The 20,939-nt window shown below is 50.7% G+C and overlaps 1 protein-coding gene across 14 annotated transcripts in view; it reads right to left on the bottom strand.

The window, feature by feature from the left end:
- The window catches only part of MBNL3 (muscleblind like splicing regulator 3), a 95,507-nt gene that overhangs the window by 48,280 nt on the left and 26,288 nt on the right, over window positions 1-20,939 (bottom strand). For 8 of the 14 annotated variants that reach the window (XR_012765540.1, XM_075435862.1, XM_075435861.1 and 5 more), the window contains exon 2: window positions 13,222-14,234. The exons of 3 other annotated variants lie outside the window; for them this stretch is intronic. Coding sequence is in view for 9 of the 11 variants with exons in the window: in XM_075435862.1 (XP_075291977.1) it covers window positions 13,222-13,395 (174 nt within the window). In the remaining 2 variants the exon portion in view is untranslated. Of the gene's footprint in view, window positions 1-10,255; window positions 10,316-13,221; window positions 14,235-14,391; window positions 14,410-14,956; window positions 14,976-20,939 lie in introns of those variants that run through there. 3 more of the 14 variants (XM_075435867.1, XM_075435868.1, XM_075435871.1) reach the window with 3 other exon arrangements.

The following is a 20,939-nucleotide window of genomic DNA, read 5'->3' as shown; positions in this document are numbered from 1 at the left end:
TGACCTCGTGTATTCTGCTTCTGCCACTGACAGAGATACCTTTGGACACAGCACAATCCCTTCCTGAGAGGGCAACACGAAAAAGACCTTTGCTGCCCTGATCAGGTACAGCCAGCGTGAGTCAGCTGTGACGCAAACCTTCACTCGCTTTCAGGTGACATGGGCCCATGCCGGATCAGGCTAGGAGAGGGGGTTTTTCTGCCAGGAAGAGTGACCTTTCCTGAGGACATCTGCAGCCTCTCCAGCCACGTGAGAGGAGTAGCCGCAAAGAAGCTCCAGCGTCATTAGCGAGTCTGGAATGCAGCATGACTGGTGCTGAACACCCCACTGGAAAAAATGCTCACTGGTGCTGAACACCCCGCTGGAAAAAATGCTCTCACTCCTTAAATAGAGATAGATGGACTTCTGAAAGGGCCCCAGTGGAAATCCCTGCGCAAGCTTCTGTGCAAGTACCTCTAATAGAAAGAAATAAGGAATATTAAAGGAAGTGCTAACATTTTTCCTCTGGATGGGCTAAGCTTTGAAAGGAAGATTAAAATTATTCTCTGAAAATTAGCACAATCAAGACAACAAAAAATAATTTTCAGTGGTGCTTCTGTGCCAGCTCATGTGAGCTCTATTCCAAGTAAAGACTTCTAAAGATTTGACATGACTGTGGACTCTTCACAAAACCCACATGGACACACACAACAACAATGAAAATCCTCTTAATTCAGTCAGTGCTTTATCGCTCAAGGCCACAGCAGGGGATTTTTGGCTGTGGGAATACAAATACTCATTGATGCTACAGCTCAGGGTCCTGCTCCGATTACTACCCAAACACAGAACGAGACACTCCCAGCCTGAAGAGCTGTCAGTCTAAATAAACCAGACTTGGAGGAAAAACCCCAGGTGGCTAGGGGAAGCCTCAGCAGCACGGAGCCTGCACACCAGCCGCTCCGAGCTGCGCTGCTGCGGGGCTGTGGCTGCGATGCCCTGGATGCCCGCCGAGCTCCTGCCTCCCGGCCGCAGGCAGCCTGCCCCCACACCACCACCTAAAAGCGACCCTGCCTCTTTGGCCTCTCAGCCCTCAGCTCTCCCACCCGCAGCGCAAGAGCAGTGCGAGCGGGCTCCGGCGACAGCAGCGTGACATGGGGCTGGTAGGGAGGCTGCGCTGGTGCCGCGGGGTGGTCCGTGCCCCGCTGCGCCAGCCAGCAGACGCTGACGAAGCCGATGAAGATGGGTGGCAGGGGTCCTTGCCGCATCCCCGAGCTCCCCCGTCGTGCAGGAGAGTGCCCTGGGGAGCCTCCCCGGAGTCACCCCCACCTCCCTCCCCTGTGGGTCTGTATCTCGCAGCTCGGTGAAGGTTTCGGACATCCCTGTCCTGGCTTTTATCGACCCCGACGGCTCTCCCGCTCCGAGCGCCTCCCAGTCACTGGGGCTGCTCGCCTGGCTCCAGCTCCCACCCCGCAGCATGCCACCGCGGCTTCACACGCAACACGGCTGACACGGCAGGGAGCCAGGCTCTGCAGAGAGGTAACCGTGATGACGACGTCTTCATCTGCAAGTGCACCAGATGCTCCCAGAAATAAAAATGACTGCTGAAGCAACAGGAGAGGCGGGGGGCAAGAGACGTCCCCGGTTGCCTTGTTCAGTCCCCGCAGACAACGTGCCTAGCGACAGGGATGGAGAGGACAGGGGAGCTGCAGGAGGGCTCGGGGATAAATAAGCCCAGAGGGGAGGAGGAAACGGAGCAGAACGGAGAAACAGGGCATTGGAATAAAGCTGCAAGTCTTGCACCACAGGAGCAAGATTTGGGAGGGCCCCTGCAGGAAGCAGCAGGTGTATCTTTAATGTGTTCCTGCACAGCGTTTGGGAAGGAGCAACACCCCCCCAAACACAACTCTCTGCCTCGGAAATCTGCTAGTTTATGAAACAAGACTCCCTCACAGGGAGAACAGCGCTTTCCTTCCTACAGCTGACCTTGAACACCACCACCTCTGCCGTACCTGGATGACCTTCCAAGCTCTCCTTGAAGGCTCATCCACGTGTCTGGCCTCCTACTCCCCGCTGCCCTGGCTACTCCAGCACTACTGCACGGGCTGAAATGTCCAACCCTGCAAGGCTCTTGCCTCCTCCTGGCAAACTCACCCAGCACTCGGTATCTGCAGCATCATGCGGAAGGGACCCCGGGAGCAGAGCCCAAGCACTGCAGGCAGCACGACGCTGCACAAACCGACCACACAGGATCAAGCAGCACTTCACGCCAACAAAGCAAGCTCTACTCACACTCTGACCCTTCGGCAGCTGACAGCAAGAGAAAGAAACACCAGTCAGCGGGACCAGGCAGCGCAGTTGGGATTACACACTGAGGTTCTGTTTTCAAACTTTGCTCGGTTGCGGCGGGGCTCTGTCAGGACCCAATCTCCGTGTGACTGGTCCCAGCACCAGCCGTGCCCCTGCAGATAACAAGGACTTCAGGAAGCACTGTCTAATGACGGCTGGGCTCTTGGCAGGCTGGCTGCAGCTCCGCTGTGTCGGTGCTGCCCTGGGCCATCTCCTCCACCCCAGCCAGATACTCCACGCCTTCCCAACTGCCCCTCAGTTTGAGAGCTGTTTCCTCTCAATAAGCACCCAGAGCTGATCACAGCACCCCAGAGCTGCTCACTCAAAGCAGAAGCAAGGAGACAAATAGAGTTAAAGCAGCACAGTTTGGCTAATGGCTTAAATCGTCATCAGAACCTGATATGGGTACTGCTGAGCAGAGATGTGGACAGCAGCTCAGCTGATCCCAACACTCCTGTCTGCAGTGGTTTTTGGGGGCTTTTTTTGACACCAGTGTAGGAGACACCAGCTAAAAGTGCGTGCTGTGTTAATACAGAGTATGTTCAGAGGCATGATAAAACTTGGTGCACATCACTAACCAGTCATCTGACTGGGCAATGCCTTCTGATACCATACCCGGGCTGCAGGACTAGCTGAACTGCTCCTGGTTCCCATGCTCGGGACGGGTAATTAATGCAGAATTTGTCTCCACTTCTTAATGGTGCTCTGCGCATCTACCTCAGCGAGGGGTGGGTGCCAGCAGCATCCCCAGCATCCCTGCAGCAGGCGTGCTGGGCTGGACAGTGGGTCCTTCTCTCTACCCTGCCGCCAGATTAATATACAAAATAGCTTAATTTAAACATCCACATTCCACTGTTCTAAGAGAAAAACTTCTCCCCCAGAGCGCAGGCTGCCACCTTTCAAACAAGGTCAGACACCAACCTCCTCCCCCATGGCCGATGACCTTATTAGCACCGATCATGGTTCTAATAATATCCCACACTGCAAGCAGGCCATCTGCTGTAACATTTCACTACGAACCTGGGGAATTGCTTGGTTTGAGTATGCTCACATCCCAGCAAGCCAACTGTCCCCTCTCGGGAATACGCACCTTCCCCCCAGCTGTAAGCTAAATGTTGCAGAAAGGCACCTCCAGCTCCCAGCTTTCCAGCTCGGAGCTCCAGCACGCCGAGAACAGCAGAGCCATGCCCAGGCGCTGGCTTCAGACAGAGGAGGTAAAAAAAAAAGCAGAGTTAGAGGTTACAAATCCATCACTCCAGCATCACAGCCTCCAACTCCTCTGACGGTGGGGACACCGAGTAACCACGTCACTGAAACCCAAAACCAAGGCCAAACGCTAACCAGATGTTCAGAGTCAGAAGCAAAGCACCAAGGCTCCCGAGAGCAGAGACCAGCACCACTTCTGTGCCATGGACTTTCTACTGCGTGGACAGCAGAAAGGTTTTACTACGCTTTAGCTATGGTTAAGCTGAATGTTTTCACTGCCATTACAGGAGAGGGGGCTTTCATAACAGACAAGCAAGCTTGCAGAAGAACTAACCGTGCTTGATAGCTATTCATTTAGACGGAGTCAGGGTTTGAAATGCTCACTCAGTTCGGACAGCTGTCTAAAACACCCAGAGTCTTGTTACTACAGTAGCTCAGCTCCACTCAGCCTTCAAAGACATTTTCTTTGTACTGCTCCTGTGAGGTCACAGAGTGCAATTAGGCATTTAAAGCAGCCTGCATCATCACCAGGCTTTGAAAGCTGGTTTTCCAAATCCTTGGCCCTTCCTCTCATCTAAAGGCCATCACCAGACATGGCGTGAAAGGCTACATGGGGCAAGGAAGCAGGTCAGTGTCTGGTTCTCTGCTGTTTTACGAACAGCAATAAAACAACATTAATAAGCCATAAGTAAAACCGTGCCTGTATGGGGCAACATTCACCCAAGTGCCTCAAAGCATTTATTTTAACACCAGCATAACAATATGTAGGGGCAGATTTGCAAAGAGCTCAGCTCCTCACTTGGAAATCTAACCACTTATTTAAATGCTCTGCAGGAGATGTCAGATGATGGGCTCTCCAGAAAGCCTGGTACATCTTGTTTATATTTGTTTTAAAGCTTCCAAACAGCTCAATTACATAAATGCATGTTACTGCACCCTCCTTCAGATGGGTGAACCAAGCGGCGGAAAGCTATTGTCAGCAAAGGGATTACATCAAACTGATGCTACGCTGCTGAAGAAATCCACCAACTCCACACGCTCAGAGTCATGCTCCTCTAAGGCATCTTCCACTGCCTTTCCCCCAGCTGGCTTCGCTGGGCTAATGCAATCATGAGCAAGAGAAGTAGTTAGATAGCTTCTACGACACAGCAGCCAGACAGGACACCATGGCCAAGCGCGGCTCCACGTTTACAAGTACCCTTTTTCCCCCAAACTCTCTCCAGGGAGCGAGACTAACAGGTTTGGGGCATCTATCTGAATCCCAGTGTTAGCTACCGCTGTAGATCAGGGCTGGAAGATGTAAGGCTTGAACCTCCTTTCCCAGGTGGATCTGGCAGTGCCATGGCTTGCAGCATGGCACCCACCGAGCTATCAGAGCTCACTGTACAAACACACCCCCCACTCCACTCCCTCGGCCAACTTCTGACTCACGGCAGCCGCACAAGGCTGAACGCGAGCGCTGCTGCAGCTTGCTCACTGGGCTTCAGCATCCCACCTCCCTCCTTCCAGCGCGGAGCAAATCCCTGTGGCTTGCAGAGCATCGCGCTGCGTTTGCTTTGGGTCACAGGCACAGAGCTTGTGCTTGCAGATCCAACAAGACTTGGCAGGTCTGCAAGCTCCAGGTGCGTGCGCTGAGCATGTGCGAAGAAACTCTCCTGAACTGCAAAGCCGGAGGTGACCGAGCAATAGACCACGGGCAGTTCTCCCCCTTCAGCAAATGGCTGAGGACCATTTCCCTCCCTCAGAATTTGATGCCACAGCTCACTCCAGCACAAGGAGCTCTTTGCTGCCCACAGGAATTCTACAGTGCTTAACATCAGGATTAAGTATTTTGCAGAACCGGAACCTCAGTCTGAAGGGCTTTGCCCTCAAAAAAGGAAAGTAAGCCTCAGGAGCAGGAGGTGGCATGCCACGGCCCGTGCAACATTGCAATATGCCCATAAAAGGTTTCAAAAATGTATCTGCTTAAACGCACCCAGCAGCTCAGAAGGGTTTAGAGTCACATCCCAAAAGAATTTCTCTCCTGCTTTTTTAGGCAAGTGTGAGCAGCAGTCAGCACTTTACCATCATCTTCCCAAACAGAAACCCAAGGTTACTCTTGGCTGATATTAATAATGTAAATGCTGCTGGCTTTATCCTTTGGGGATGGTGGTTTGCTCACGGCACAGGGAGAAGACCAGGGCAACGGGAGCTGCAGACAGGAGCGGTGGCCCTGCGTTGCCAGGGCTGGCTGGTGAGACGAGGAGCGGCTGGCAGGAGAACGCCGCTGCTGCATTTGCTTGGCCTGCCTCACCGCAGAGGCTGGCCTCCAACGCGCGGTCACAGGACAAATTTGTGGCCGTTGCTCTGCTTTCCAACACGTTCAAGGGAACACGCACACAAGTCTGAGGCCCAGCGAAAAGCTGTCATAAATAAATTCATTAGCGGCAGGAAGAAAGCAAAGGTGGACAGTGGTGTCCTGTCCCTTGCACCAAGTGCCTCCCAACGTGTCGGCCCCCACCCGCACCTCCGCCAGCCTCTTGAACCTGACCCGGGCACAGCAGGCACGAGACCGGCACCCCCAAACGCTGGGTAACACCAAAGGCAGCTGCTCCTTTGTGGGCAAGCAAATCAGGAGCTACGTGGGGCCAGGAGCCCTGGGGCACGGACAGCACTCTCCATCTTCAGGAACACAAGAGGACATTTCTACAACCCCAAGGCTGGACCTGATGCTGCCCTGTGGTCATGCACTGCCTGCTCGGCGTGCCCCTGCTGAGCCAAAGCCCACCCCAGCGGGAGGTGCCCACCCCTCAGGCACCCCAGGAGGGCTGCCCAGACACTCCACTTACAGCTACCCGTGGGAGGGCAGAAGAGTCCCAGTCGCTTCACCTTGCAGCACCAGAGACCCACCAGGGTTCCTCCCTACTGACACTCTGATACTCCTCAGGCCAAAGGCACCCCAAAGGCGAGAAGACCATCTTGGAGAGTCTCACTCCCCGGCCTGGTTTGAGCAATGCCATGCACTGGGCAGGGAAGAGTCACCTTGCCTTGTGCCATCAAAGGATGTGGGACAATGCAAGAGATATACCAAAGGTGGGAGAGGACCGTGGGAATAGACACATTGCTCTCTACAGGGCATCACGGTGGACATGAAGAAAAGTGTTCAGAAGTGACTTTCAATGTTATTGATACTAGTTGATGAACGTGTCCACGTTGACTATGCCTGTACAGCAGTCCTACACCTTAACACGGCGAAAGCAACACAGATGCTTGGATTTGCCAAGCACCCACTCTAAAGCAAACACTCAAATTCATCTAACATCCACCCTCCGCACAAGCAAGAGTCTGATGGCTGCAGGTAGGCCAATCTGCCATATGAGGGACCAACACTTTCAGGAAGTTACCCAAGCCTAATCAATTAAGAAAACGTGAACCCCAAGTATTTAACTACTGCTACAACTGTCACACTGATGGCTTTAGCAGGCATTTCCCCCTCAGACAACTCCCTGCAAGCTTCCCCACAAGCTCTTAACATCCACCCCTGTAGCAATCTCTTGATGGCAGCAGCCTCTGTACTGACTGATCAGCAGTTAACATCGTGGCTCCTCCAGCCCGTATCTCCAGGAGCCCCCAGGAAGCCCTCTGTGCTGGGATGGCTCTCACCTCTCACAGCTTCCATCAGAGCTACACAGTACTCCCAGGGCTTCCTCCACTCTTCTAGCAATGAGCTAATAAGGGAGCATCCCTCCAGGGTGGCACCAAAATTAGACCACGCACAAGGAAACCTAGAGACATAGCATCCTTCTTACTATGTCAACCCTGGACAACACCAAAAGGACCTCATGGATATTAGGACAGGGCCAATCCCTTCTCCTTCCACATCATGCCTCAAAAATCACCTGCTTGCTTTGAAGCACAGACAAGGAAAGGAGTTCCTGCCAAGGACCCTGCCTTACATCTTTGCAAGTAGCTGCAATGGGTAAGATCCTCCTGCCCCTTGCTGTCTGTCACTGTCCTGGCAGCAGAGTCATCAGGCAGTGCCAGTCTGTTTCCAGTTCCACGCGTTCATCACCCAGCACCTCAGCACAAGGCCGGGACCAAGGGAACTTTGTACTCAGCATCGCAGGCGCTCTCTCCTCCTGCTACCCTGCTGCAGAGGCAGTAACCTGGGACAGCGAAGCAAGGGGACAGCTCAGGGCAGCAACCTTTTAAACCACGACAGCAAGATTCACCAGCACTCACCTGTCACGGTTCAGCTGTCAAAACCAGCCACAGGTAAATGAAGTGGGATTGCTGGGACATCAGAGAAACCCATGGACAATGATCAATAAATCAAACAGGTTCTGCACAGACCTCTGTCCTACAGAAAGATCAGTCAGGCCGATTGAAGTAATAAGGTCTGTCTTTCCCCGGAAAGCTGAACGTGCCTAGGGAGGTCACACACCATCCAGCCTGACCCCAACAGAGAGCATCTGCAGCCCAGCCACCAGGGCAGGCCCAGGGGATGCTCCACCACAGGTACCGCCAGGTGAGCTTCTCCATCAGTAGTCTCCATCCCACAGCTGTGCTAAAAACCTCCTGGAGACATCGCAGAGAGCATACGCACCCCGTGCGCCAATTAAATTAAGACATGAAAACATGGAGCTTGTTGTAACCCATCAATAAGAAGAGATTAAGCCTAAATTTTTTTTTTTTCATTTGAGCTCTTCTGTTCTCCTTGAAGCACCACACTACTTTCAAAGAAATACAATAGCAACAGTTCTTCTAAATAAAATTGAGTCTAAACACATTTTTCCCCACTTTGCAATGTTTGATTCAGTAGTTATAAAAAGCACTTATGATGTGCCATAAGACACATGAGCATCCAGACAAGACAGAATGCTTCTGCAAATCTACTTATCACCAAATGCTGTTGCCACACAGGTAAGTACATTAATGGAAATGGGAAAAAAACCCCCACACCGATGGAAAAGCAAAGGTTTCTCACAAAGGTGACTTGGCTTAACATTGTTCATCTGGCTTATTTGCATCTCCATTACACTGAGCTGAGACATGCAGTCAGAGTGTCTCCAAAAATATCTCCATGGCTTTGTTTGCTTTCTTCTTCCTCTGTAAGAGCGTAACCATATGCTAAGTTTAGTGGGTGTTTTTAGTTGTTTCCTAGTTTGGAGTTTATTTAGATTTTAAAAAAATAGATTTGCTTGCAAACCAGTAACTGTCAGAAATAGTTCTAGTGAAGTCAGCATAAACCAGGTACAAATTAGCACGAAAACTATAAGGAACCACCTCAGGTACACGAGTTTCAAGATCATATGGTATGTTTATTGCCCAAGCACAGCAAACTTCTCAGGCTGCTGTGGTACTTCAAATGCTATTACCAGATAACAACACTTCTTTTAGAAAACAGACAATTTAGACAAAACTGTCATTGTAACTCCTGATTTTATGCCTGTTCACAGACAAATCACCTTTTTTTATATATAGAAATGCTTTGAAACACACAATAGCTTACCAATGTTTTTTAAATAAGACCTCCCAAAGTCAAAATTCATATCCCTGAAATTTCCACCGCACTGTTTTCTGTCCTTCAAAATGCTCTTCAAAACTTTGATTAGGATATGGAAACATCTACATTCATAAACCAAATGTAAAAAAAAGGAAACAAAAAACCCTAAAACAAAACCCCACCACACCCCACAACGCTGGGCTTGTAATTTTTTTGGTTTTTTTCCCAACCATGAGTCCACAGTGCAGATACCCAAACTGTGAGCAGTATGAATCAGAGCCTCCGTGCACACCTGGCGTGCACTACCTGCGTTTTTATATAACACGTCACTATCTCCTACTGCCCCGGCTCCCAGCCTACTGCTCAACTTGTGTTTCTAGTGACCAAAAAAGGTGCTTTCTTCCTTCCTGACATCTTTAGAAACTGAAGAACACAACTAACGATTTTTTGGCCAGGGAATTAAGAATCAGACAGGCTCATAATGCACCCGCCTGATCCAGCCTGAATAGGAAAGTTAATGACCTGATGGGCACTTCCAGACAGCAGTGCCTCAACAAGCCTTCGTACGCATGGCCATGAACCAGCAAACCGTGTCCTGGCCCTTGCAAGCAGCACCAGCTACGCACACGACGGCGCACGCCAAGCCCAGGAGAGGAGCCAGTGAGTGGATGCAGAGGCTGCCCAGCTTTACACGGTGACAGTACGCAGCTCCCCTTCGCTCAGGACGTCTCAGAGGTGCCACGGGACCTGCCCAGGAGGTACCGCAGAGCATCGGCTGCTGCCCAGTGGCCCTCACGGTCGCTTCTGGAAGGGTGATGGCCCAGTGGTGGCTGGCTCTCGTGCCTCTGGACTGCCCTCCACCAAGCAGTGCAGCCCTGCCCTTCCATTCACACAAATTAATCCAAACAACACTCTTCCAGAATAACAAGGGGGGAAGTGCGAGCAGAGAGTGAGAGAGCGCTCTCTTGGCATCCAAATCAAATCTGTGAACAGCTCCTCACAAGGAACTATTTTTAAGTTCTGTACCAATCTGCTTGAGAAAGATTCCTTCTGCTGCCTACAAATATGCAAACTGCCCCTTCGAAGAACCACAGCTCAGGATAGCAAGATCCAGCCCTGCACTTGCAACCTAGTCAAGACTCAACATTTCATGACCAAAGCATCGCACAACCACACGACACTCCCGCAGAACATGTCCTGGCGAACCCCACCCGAGCGTCGGCGAAGCCCTCCCGTTACCTTCAGGAGTCCCGCGTGTTCTTCACAAGCTTACGGGCAGCACACATTCACCTGCAAAACAACCCACACTGAGGCAGCCTGGCTGCTTCTGGAAGCAACACTGCTCTTCCCACTGCAACAGAGGCAGAGCCACTGTGTCAGATTGGGGGGGGGGGGCGGGGGAAGTGAGATGCAGTAAGTGTATAGATGCTGCGCGTGACCTGACCAGCGAGGTGAAACCATTGTATGCTGGGTTATCAGAAGTTCCTGTATGAAGGCATTGTTCAGGCTTAAGAGGTCTGTGAGAAAAAAAACAAGCAAGGGCACTACACAATGGATGCAGATAAGCAAGCTCTGAACAAAGCCCTGGGTGACAGCAAGACAACGGGAAAGCCTCCTATATCCTGTCTCCAATAAAGCAACACAGACGTTCTGCTAGTGCAGGGCGTGAAAAGATGAAAAGAGCTCTAAGCAGCTCTGGAGCCCTTCGCAGGAGAGAGGGTCAGTGTTCAACAGCTGTCGGAGGGAAGCAGTGGCTGAGCACAAAAAGACGGCCACAGGATGGGCGTGAAAAGCCTCCTCTTAACAGGTCTGAGAATGGGACATCTCTCTTGTCACCAGTAAGGGAGGCCACTGTTATGACCACGAGCACCTCGATACCATGGCAAACAGGGCTTTGCAAGCCCAGCTCCAGCCCGAGAACAGAAAGACCGTTGTGCGAGAGTTCAGTCACCAGGGCGGTTATCTCCACTGGGAAACGCGTGGTGCACAGACGCAGACTGCGCCTCCCCACAGCGCAGCGGGACCGCAGCCACGGGGCTGCAGGAAGGCCGGGCTCCAAGACCCACTTCTTGTTTGAGAAGTGGGGTGCAGAAACAACCCCATCGTCAGCCCTCAGCCAAGTGCTCTGCACGCTCTGATCTCTCCTCCCAGTGCACTTCCCAAAGCCAGAGCTGTCGGCCCTCCACGAGGCTTTTCTGAGCCTGGAAAATATGGAAAAAATCTGTTCACTAGAAAATTCAGGCCACTTAACTAGCACATACTGGGCACCTGCTCCTGTGTCAAGAGGAAACTGCAACAAGAACATTATTTAACAGCCAGTTACACGGGAAACACGCTGAGCTCTAGAAGATCATATCCTACTCCTTTGGCTTTTTTTTTTTGCGTTCTCCAGACGGCGCTCCCCGCTGCTGAAGCAGGAGAAGTGTTTGCTCACGCCCGAGGGTGGGATCTGAACCCCAGCTGCCCCCAGGCTTGGGTCCTGCACAGTCTGGCGGTGCCAGCTGTGCCGGGAAGGGCCGGCTCGGAGAGCCTGGGTGTGCTGCAGCCACCGCGCCCCGACCTGCACCCGCGGGGAAGCATCACCCACCGGTGACAGCAGACAACGGCGCGGTGCAGAGCCCAGCCAGGCTGGGTGGCTGCGCAGGGGGACAGCCCCGGGACGCTGCAAACATCAGGCAGGTTCCACACGGGGCACGGTACTACCCTCCGCAGGATGACGGCACCGCTTTACCCTTTCAGCTCAGAAATGAATGCTATAAAATGTAAACACATTCACCTCCTCAAAGTGTCTGCACTGCCACTGGCTACAATTCAAAAGTTTCAAGGGCACAAGGAACACGACTTTTTTCTCCTCCGATAAAAATATTTTTGTCTCTCGCTGTCAGCAAACCGGCAATGTAAATGAACATTTGAAAGTCACTGTATAACTAGCGTCATTGCACATAATCAGATTAATAAAGAGCAAAACCGAATTCAAACAGGAAGCTTGAGCTTCTTGGTAAAAGGGAACAGAAGTGAAAATATGAAGAAGCCACAAACAGTAATAAAATGGGTAAACCCATGTTAGACCGGATCCTGCCCCAGTCTGAACCTCTGCATATATAATTCCACCAGTTCTGTTACTCATTATGTTCGTAAAAATAAACCCAAATCCTTTCAAGCAGCAACTGAAGTTCAAGGAAAAACTTTTAAGCTTGTAAAATTTACCAGATTCCTTCTAGAAACTCAAACAGGTTAATTACTCTGATCAAAACATTAAACACAGTGTCAAGCGTTCTCAAAAGCAATCAGTTATCCATACTGTCTCAGGGCTTTCACCATCCTCTGTAAAACACCTTTGAGGAACTGCACTTTTGGGAAAAAGAAAAAAATAAAAGTGGATGCTCCTTTCCTGACAACTGCGGTGAAGCGACCCTGAACAGAGGTGCTCACCCCCTCCCCCGTGAGCCCCCCGTCCCCCTGCCCAGGCCCAGAACCCGGCTATTTGGTAAATCCTGAAAGTCACCCCTGGAGCTCCGCCAAGAAACCAAGAGCCATTCGCTGCCTGCAAAATCAACTCTGCAAAGACCAGCACCGGCAAAAAGGCTCAGCCGTAACTCAGACAGGCCCAGCAGAGCCATCGCGTTCGCGTGCCCCTCGCAGAAAGCGTTTCCCCAACGCCCATTTCTCTAGGAGCCCTGCTCTCCAAATATTTCGGCTGTTTCTCATCTCCAGGACAGCATCCGAGTGCATCTGCAACTCTGTCTCCAGGAAATACGCATAAAGCTGATTCATTATCTTAAAACGCTGCTTTCCTTTCTGCTCATTAAAAGCACGTTTCAGATCCCCGCGCCGCATGCACAGCCGATGTGCTCTGGACACAAATTAAAGCAGTGGGTTTCAGTTCTCTACTCTTCTCATTTCGGTTCCATTTGCTGCCCGCAACGTGCGTTCTCCATTTCGAGGACAGCTCTGCCAGACCCGAGCGACCACCGGGAAACGCTCTGGATCCGATCCTCTCCCTCCCCAGGCACCTGCACCTGGTGCCAGACTCAGCCAGACCCCAGGAGCTGCATCCCGCACCAGCATCCTCCTCCCCGCAGAAACAGAGCGGCAAGCAGCCGTTCTGCACACCCCACACCCCGGCACGCCGAGCCGCGAGGAGGAGGAGGAGGAGGAGGAAAAGCAAGTGAGCTTAGGTAATGCACGCGTTAGACAGTCCTCACCTTTAGGGAGTCAAAGCAGGCAATAACTCGACCATTTTCCACATGGCAACTCCGTGACGGATGGGCGAACTTGCACTCTGCATCAGACCGAGAACAAGTACCTCTCTGAAACTCTCGACACACTTCTAACGTCAGCCATTTTGTATCACGAACCAGGGAAACGTTCACAGCCATATTAAAAAAACAAAAATTAAAATGCAAGCAATCGCACCCTTCTTCAGGGCAGTATTTACTGCCGATCTTTTTTTTTCTTCTTTTTTTTTTAAAAAAAGGGTAAAAAAGTGAATTCAAGTTAAACGTGAAGAAATAACTAACTTGTTGCTTTGGTAGAACTCCTATTCATCAGCACTTAGGTTTTCATTTAAGTCAAATCGTGTTTGTTTAAACAAGAATTAAACATAAAGCCAATCATAAAATAGAAATCTTATCAGAACAACTGAAAATCAAATTAGAGGCCAGCTCCTAAAAGTGCAATTGTAGAAGTTAAAATATAAGTGTTATATTTTGTGCCACTGCCGAAGTTACTTGCAAATAACTGGCAGACTTTCAAAAGAATTCTGTGCTCTCCAGTTAATGGTTTCAATTATTCTTGCAAAAAGCATATGCTGCTGGCAGCACTTCAGTTTGTGGAATGGTCTCGGTCCTTGGGGAGAAAACTTCGGGGTGGTTTTTTTTTTTCCTTCTATTTCTTCCTTCTAAAAATTACGGTTCACGAGCATCAAAATGAGCAAAAGGACGTCTGAATTTCTCTTTCTTTCTTTTCTTTTAAATATTTGCTACATAGTCAGGGGAAGGGGAAAAAAAAAAAGAAAATGGCTGAGCAAACTGCGTGTAAACGGGGAGAAAAAAAAAAAACCAAAAAAAAAAAAAGGGCAAGGCTGGAGGAGTTGCCGTCAGGGCAGGAACCGCAAGCAACGCCGAATTAAAAAGAGAGGGGGGTGAGGGGCAGAGAGAGGCAGCCCTAGACAGAAATCCAAGCAGCGGCGGCTTCAGGAAAGGCACTTTTCAGCAACCTGCAGGAAAAAGAGAAATAGAATCAGCAACCAGCCGGGGCCGGCGCTCGGGCGGGCGCGGGGCTGCGCGGCACGGCCCCGGCAGCCATTGTCGACACCGGGGGCACTGCCCGCACCAAGCTGCGCATGGGAGGAGGAAGCGGCCAATGGCGTTTACCGTTGCAGCAGCAAGCCCGCGCAGCCGACCAATAACAGAGACCGTTTCATAGGGCCCAGGCTTGGTAGGCGCTGGGTTTCGTGCCCGCCGCGCGGACGAGCGCCTGGGCCCGGCGGCGCGGCCTGAGGGCGGCCATAGGGCCCCGCGGACGGGCCGAGCCCAGCCCGGCCAGCGGTCTCGCAGGGCCAGCGGCCCGGGTGGGCTGCATCCGCTAAGCCGCCCCCCCGGCCTAGGGAAGGATATTTTCCTCTTTAGTCTTTTCCATTTCCCCCTCTCCCCTTATTAACCGCCCCCCCCCCCCCCCCCCCGTAGGAAACGCTGAGGCAGGAAGAGCAGGCCGTGGCTTTCTTGTGTACAAAGCAGGAGCCGCGACAGCTCAGCCCCCTAACCGCTTCGCATTTTCAAGGTGCTTTCCTTAACCCATGGCTCGCTGCTGAGCTGTTCGGCAGCAGCCTGGGATGCCACATGTCGCTGCTCTACGGATCCAGAGCCCACAGAACTAAAAGCAAACCCGACAGGGAAACCCGAGCCACACACACACGGAAAAAATTAACTCCTTGCTCACAGCTGCAGTTTTCCACCAGCCTAAATGCAACTCGAATTACTCCGACTCCAGCAACTCCTGTTACACAACAAGCAACTTTCAGTGCGTTCCGATGCAAGGCTTCCTTGGCATCCACTAAAATGTTAAGCTGTCCCTAGAGTTTCCCGATCTAATATTAGCTGTACCGATGCCGCCTGACAGGACTGGGCTGCTTCCAAGCTCCCCGAATCCAGCCCTTCATCTGCCTGAAGCACGGCCGCCCCGTTCTGCAAACGCTTGACAGGCGCAGGATGTTGCTCGTGTGACTGTTATTAAGACTTCAAGCTTTCGCAGGAGAAGAGCCTTCAACTACAAGAAGAGGAAGCTTAAATTCCTCTTTTATTATTGGTGTGTTGTTGCAATTACACTGATCAGTAACTGAAACCTACTGGTGCTGGAACAGTCAAACAATGCTACCAAGGCAGAAGTGTGGGAAGAGGCTGTCAGCGGCAGCAAGGGGTGGGGCACAGAGGCTGTTTGATTCACAGATCACATTATTTCACATTAAAAAACCAACATTTATTAAACCTACATTGCAAGTATTTTCTAGGCTAATCAGAGTCAAGTTTGTAATGAAAACTGCTCAGACCCTTGCAATCCAGCTTGCAGCACCAGCACAAAGGTTAGTCTGACCCATGCTTCTGGAAGGACCTTTGCATTTTGGCACACCAGGTGGGGAACAGAGACTGCAAACATCAGATTTGTTAGGCATGTTTTAAACTTGAAAGGGAAGGAAAGAAAAAAAAAAAAGCACATTTAGCCATGCTCGTGTCTTCTGGGTTTCATAAAGGAACAGAGACGCTCTAAACCAATTCCAATTTTGCAGAAAGGGCGAATTTATACAGAAATCCCATTCACTGATGTATGGGCTCCCAGTCCGAATGAGCTCAGCAAGCAGCAAAAGATGTGCGGAAACCCTTCTGCAGGCAGCTAGGGACTGGCTGGGCGCAGCTCTTAAAAACGAGCTAGAACAGGTCAGATATGGGTGGGGATTAGAAAGAATGCTCTCTCGGAAGCTGCTCTGAGCAGACTGAAATACAACCATCTTGTGGCTAAAGTGCCTGTTCCCGGGGAAGCAAGGGTCTGTTAACGCTGGCGCCTGAATACAGTGGGCCTGAATTTAACACACAGTTACGCCAAGACATACAAAGAGTATGGTAACATTTGCCACTTCCCAGCCCTTACACCTTGAGAAACCCCGAAGAATCGAACAAACCAACCACTCACCCTCTCCCCCGTGTAGCTCCAGAGCACCCACGTGCACACACAGACACACAGGTACATGCCCGCCCCAAGCTGCTCTGTCCCCAAGATGAAGGGACATGTTAATGGAAGATAAGTCAAATGAATCCTACCAAACATTAAACTACAAATATCGAGACATTCAGATACACGTAACATGGTTAATATTTTTCTTTTACAGCTCTTATGGGGGAAAAAAACAAACAGAAAACTCTGAAAAAATACTTGCGAATGTCCTGACGGAAACCAAGACCCCCTGCCCCACACCCTGTGGAAGGGCACACTCATCTGTTCAACACATGAGAGTGAGCCACAAGGAATATTCTGTGCTACGGCAACAACTGCCTTCCTGCAGAAGGACAGATTATCATCTCAGACCCTGGGACTAAGGCTCTTGTACTGGGGGGAGCCAAACAAATGAATACATTTTTAATACCGGCGGCCTCAATTCTGCAGCAGCACACGCTGCCCCCGTGACTTGTTTGCTGTGTGCTCAAGGAGAGCACTTAAGCATGTGCTTAACTTTGAGCATGCCAACAATCTCACTGGAAAGAAGAAAACCTGAAGGATGTACTTGAGTGCTTTGCTGAATCAGGGCCTAAATAAATGAATGTGCTCCACAGCTTTATCGGGGCTGGGAGGGCAGCAAGCACAGGCACCAGTCACTGCGTTTCGGCTTACGTGATCACAGCCCAGAGGAGCACGAGTTCGGCTTTTCTGCAAGTCAACAAATACAGTTCGGTCAATGTTTGGATTACTGCAAATTCCCCTCTCCTTGTGGCCACGGGGAAAGCCGAAAAAGCGTGCGCGCAGGGCTGACATCCCACCCAGCGCTGCACACTGCTGCAGCGAGGCTCCGCGCACGCCGCCACGGGGTAACACCTTGGACAGACACCCCCACCAACACCGCGAAGCCTCACTCCGTATCTCAACTCCTACCAGCAAACAATTGTAACTGCTCTCACCATGATGGATCCTTACAACTCCCTTGAATGATCCTTTTTTTTTTTTTTGGGGGGGGGGGGGCAGGAACTGGTATTTTATTCACGTTGTTCTCCCGCTTATTTCAAATGGAATAAAAGCATCCATGCCAAAACCAACGCACAAGGATAAAAAGTAGCTTCAGAAAACACAGGCTTTGTTAGACTGCAGGAAATACGACACAGGGCAGGCGCTGCCTTTTGAACCCTCCCCAGCAAGCCCCATCCGTCTGGCAGAGCTCATCTCCTCCGCTACCAGATGGGCCAATCTCGTTTCAACGGCAGCGGCATCAAAGCCAGAGAAAGCAGCAGAGCAGCGAGAAAAGCCCATGGCCTTTATCCCTGTAAGGAAGCTATAATACTCCTGAAGCCCCTGCTCCAGGGCCACTTGCTGGGCCAAGCTCTAATTGCTTGAGAAGCAGGAGGATGGGGCTTCCTCCAGATGTCAGACCCAGCCTGGCATCTGCCGAAGCGAAGGGAACAAGGACAGTCTGAGGAGTGCAGGTCATGCCGGGGCTCATCTCCGTCGGGACTGAGATGCCCTCGCTGCTTGAGGTAACGTGAGGACGAGCGTATTCACTTGACACTTGAATTCCTCCTGCTTTCCATGAAACCGATCCCCTTCCACTGACACCCCCCATGGATGTTAACTCGTGAGGACGCTTCCTGACAGCCGAGTTCAAAGATGGTAATTTATGTGACAGGGTGAATTCAAGCAGCTCCCAAATGTAAAGGATGCTATTTAAAAGAGATTTTTTTGTTTCTTGGAGGGGGGGGGAAGACTCAGAAGTTGCGAGGTGTGTTCCTTATTTATTGTTCCTCACAGACTTCCGGGTCACGACTGCTCAGATGCAAAGCAAAAGTGCTGTTGCCCCAGCTGACAGTCCTGGTGGGCGAGAATGATGGCTACTCCCCTTCGCCTGAATAGGGACAGTGCAGACAGCGAGGGGACACTGGAGCTTTCTCAAAGCCACGTTCCAGCTGTGACCCTTCTTCAGCATACGTGATGCTGCCCATGCTCCTCTCCTCAACACAAACCACCAGCACACAACAGAGGAACTGAGGACCCGCTCTCCTGAGTCCAAGCTCAACTCTGTACTGCCAGGCTGCAACATGCTTTACCCAGTTTCACGAGTTATGGTCAACGAAAGATCAGACCCAGCCAGCCTGGATGGATGGATGGACACCCTGGGGGCACAGCAAGAGAGAAACTCCACTCTTAAGCAAAATTCAGACCTCAAATATTTCACCAATTCTACTACAGCTTACATCCCACCCCTGAACTATTAATGTTCTCTGAGTGTCTAAATACTGTCAGAGCCAAAACTAGTTGTTTTTTTTTTATGGCCTTTCCTCAAAGCACTCAGTTCGTCTGGCAGCACAAATAACACTCTCACTCATCAGTTCTTGCACCTTTGAAGAGATTCTATAACCTCGGCTTTTCACTGCACCTTAATGGGTGAAGAAGAGCTTGGTGCACCCATCACTGCCTCCTCGTTAAGCCAGAATACGGGAACTCCTCACTCAAACAGCAGTGAGATGTTTCCACTGTCAAAAAATCTTGAAAATGCTGTGTTCCTGGAAACACTGCATGGTGAAGAGAAATGGGAACAATGAAAATAGCACATCGAACTGTTTTCTTCTGAAAGAGAAACAGAAGTCTTTAGGAGAATACCACCACTCATCCAACAGCATTTTCACATTCCCATGGAAAACCAAGTCTATGCATCTTCCCCAGTCCTTTCTTTCTCTTCCACTTTCATAGCAGTAATAAAGAACACATGAAGCTGCATCCTTACTTTTCAAAGGAACCAAAAAGATGTAGTCAAGGGCAAGATTTTACTGGGGGCTGTTATACTGGTACCTTTATTGGCAGCAATGCACAACAAAAGGTAGCCTACATTTGTGGGGACCTTTCAGTCAGCGACGAGGGGAGAAAAACAACAAACAGTCGTCTAGGACTCACGGAGCCAGGAACACGATGACATTAGTTCAGTTGGCTGACATTAGAGAAGCTCATTTTGGGCCTCACAAAAGCCCACAGCAAGTTAGGTGCTGCCATAATCAAATCATAGAATCATAGAATGAGAGAATCACAGGGCAGTTCTGCTTCACTTGGGACTCGTTCGAAGTGGAATTACCAAGACTGTACAACAGCAAAAGAAACCACAAAAAAAACACCCATAAGGTCAAGGCATGGATCCTCCACTGCTGAAGTCCTGATCAGCAAGGCTCTTACCCTGCATCACAAACCCCAGCAGCGCTCAAGATTCCTACAAACTCCGATTCCTCTGCCATTGCAACGCCGACAGTTTGCACGCAGCGGGGCGGCCTCCGACGTGGGCTGGCTCCCACCCCCTGCGCTCACACGGGCTGTGCACTTGGGACAGGAGCCATCTCTGCAAACAGCGCCTTCTCCACAGCTTCGCATCGCCTGTGCAGTTAGTGGGCTGCAGTATCAAGCCCAAAGAAGGTCAATTTATTTTCTGCCTCCTGCAACAAGTATTTTTGCTTTCAAATTAGAAAATAATATTCTATTTTTCCACTCTGGCCTTCATACTTTAATGCAAACACTTTACGGACATGGTAGACATTTTGAATATTTCCTTTGTGAACATTCTGTACCTGGACATCTTCTCCCTCAGGGAACAGTTTACTTAATTTAAGGTAGACCTTTACAGATAGAAGAAAATAAACCTTCTTTTGTTCTACCAGTTACTCAGAAAAGGAGCAGGTTTCCTCTACCACAGCCATGCATGAAAAGTTTCTGTTCAAGGTCTAATCGCAGATGTTGGGGGCCGTGAATCATCAGGGATCACACTGCGTGCCAAAGAGTCAGCTCAGCCCTGAGTGCCGTCTGCTCGGAAGAGGACAGCAGAACCCAGAAGCCACACATGGAAATAAAACAACCCCCTGATGCTCATGCTGCCAAGGAGAAGCCTCGCTGGCAGGACACAAACCCACTACAGAAGGGGCTGTGTGCACAAGGTGGATGCTTGGGGATGCAAATACTACATATCTCTGTGCTGAAGGAGCCACTAATGCTTGTCCTTCTTCCTCATGCCACTGGCTCAGAGCGACTTTGCAGAGCATGGGTTACCAGTTGTGACCTCCACGGAAAGAGCAGCACGAGACAAATCCTCCCACTCCTCACTGGGCAAGGCTGGAGTTGCCCATACTGCGTCCCACCTCTCAGGAAGCTCGCCGGCCTTGCTAGAGCTCCTGGATTTACGGCACCCCAGAAGACACCTGTGGTGCTCCACGGGGACAGCCACACTGCCATCCCCGGGGAAATCCACCACTCGCCTCTGGGAGCTCCCCACTGCTCTTCGCTGCCCTGGCATGACCTAGGCACTGCTCTTACCTGGAGAGGTGGCAGCTGAGGCAGGGAAATAAAAGAAAAAAAAAGATAAAATAAAGCACTGTGAGGGAAGGAAGCCCCCCGATTGCAGGGAAAAAAAAAAAAAAAGAGAGTACAAATAAATTTGGGGAACTTCATCCTCCCTTGCATACATGCAGTTCTCCACATTTACGCCCTGCAGAAAACAATCACAGGAAAAATAAATGCCAAGTTTAAGGAAATATTTGAAAAAAGTCACTTTATTTCTGAACTCTACCACTCTTCACTGTGGACTACAGCGCTCCTATTCCCTCCGCCGCCTGAAATCTTCGCAATCTGTTTCCCTTCTTCATCAACCTCCACCACCTCCTGTCCACCAAAGTTCAAAGAACTCCTCTCCCCT

The sequence above is a fragment of the Opisthocomus hoazin genome, chromosome 14 (assembly GCF_030867145.1).
Source record: "Opisthocomus hoazin isolate bOpiHoa1 chromosome 14, bOpiHoa1.hap1, whole genome shotgun sequence".
NCBI classification, from domain to species: domain Eukaryota; kingdom Metazoa; phylum Chordata; class Aves; order Opisthocomiformes; family Opisthocomidae; genus Opisthocomus; species Opisthocomus hoazin.
The sequence above is the reverse complement of the archived record's forward strand: the minus strand, read 5'-3'. Positions and strand labels throughout refer to the sequence as shown.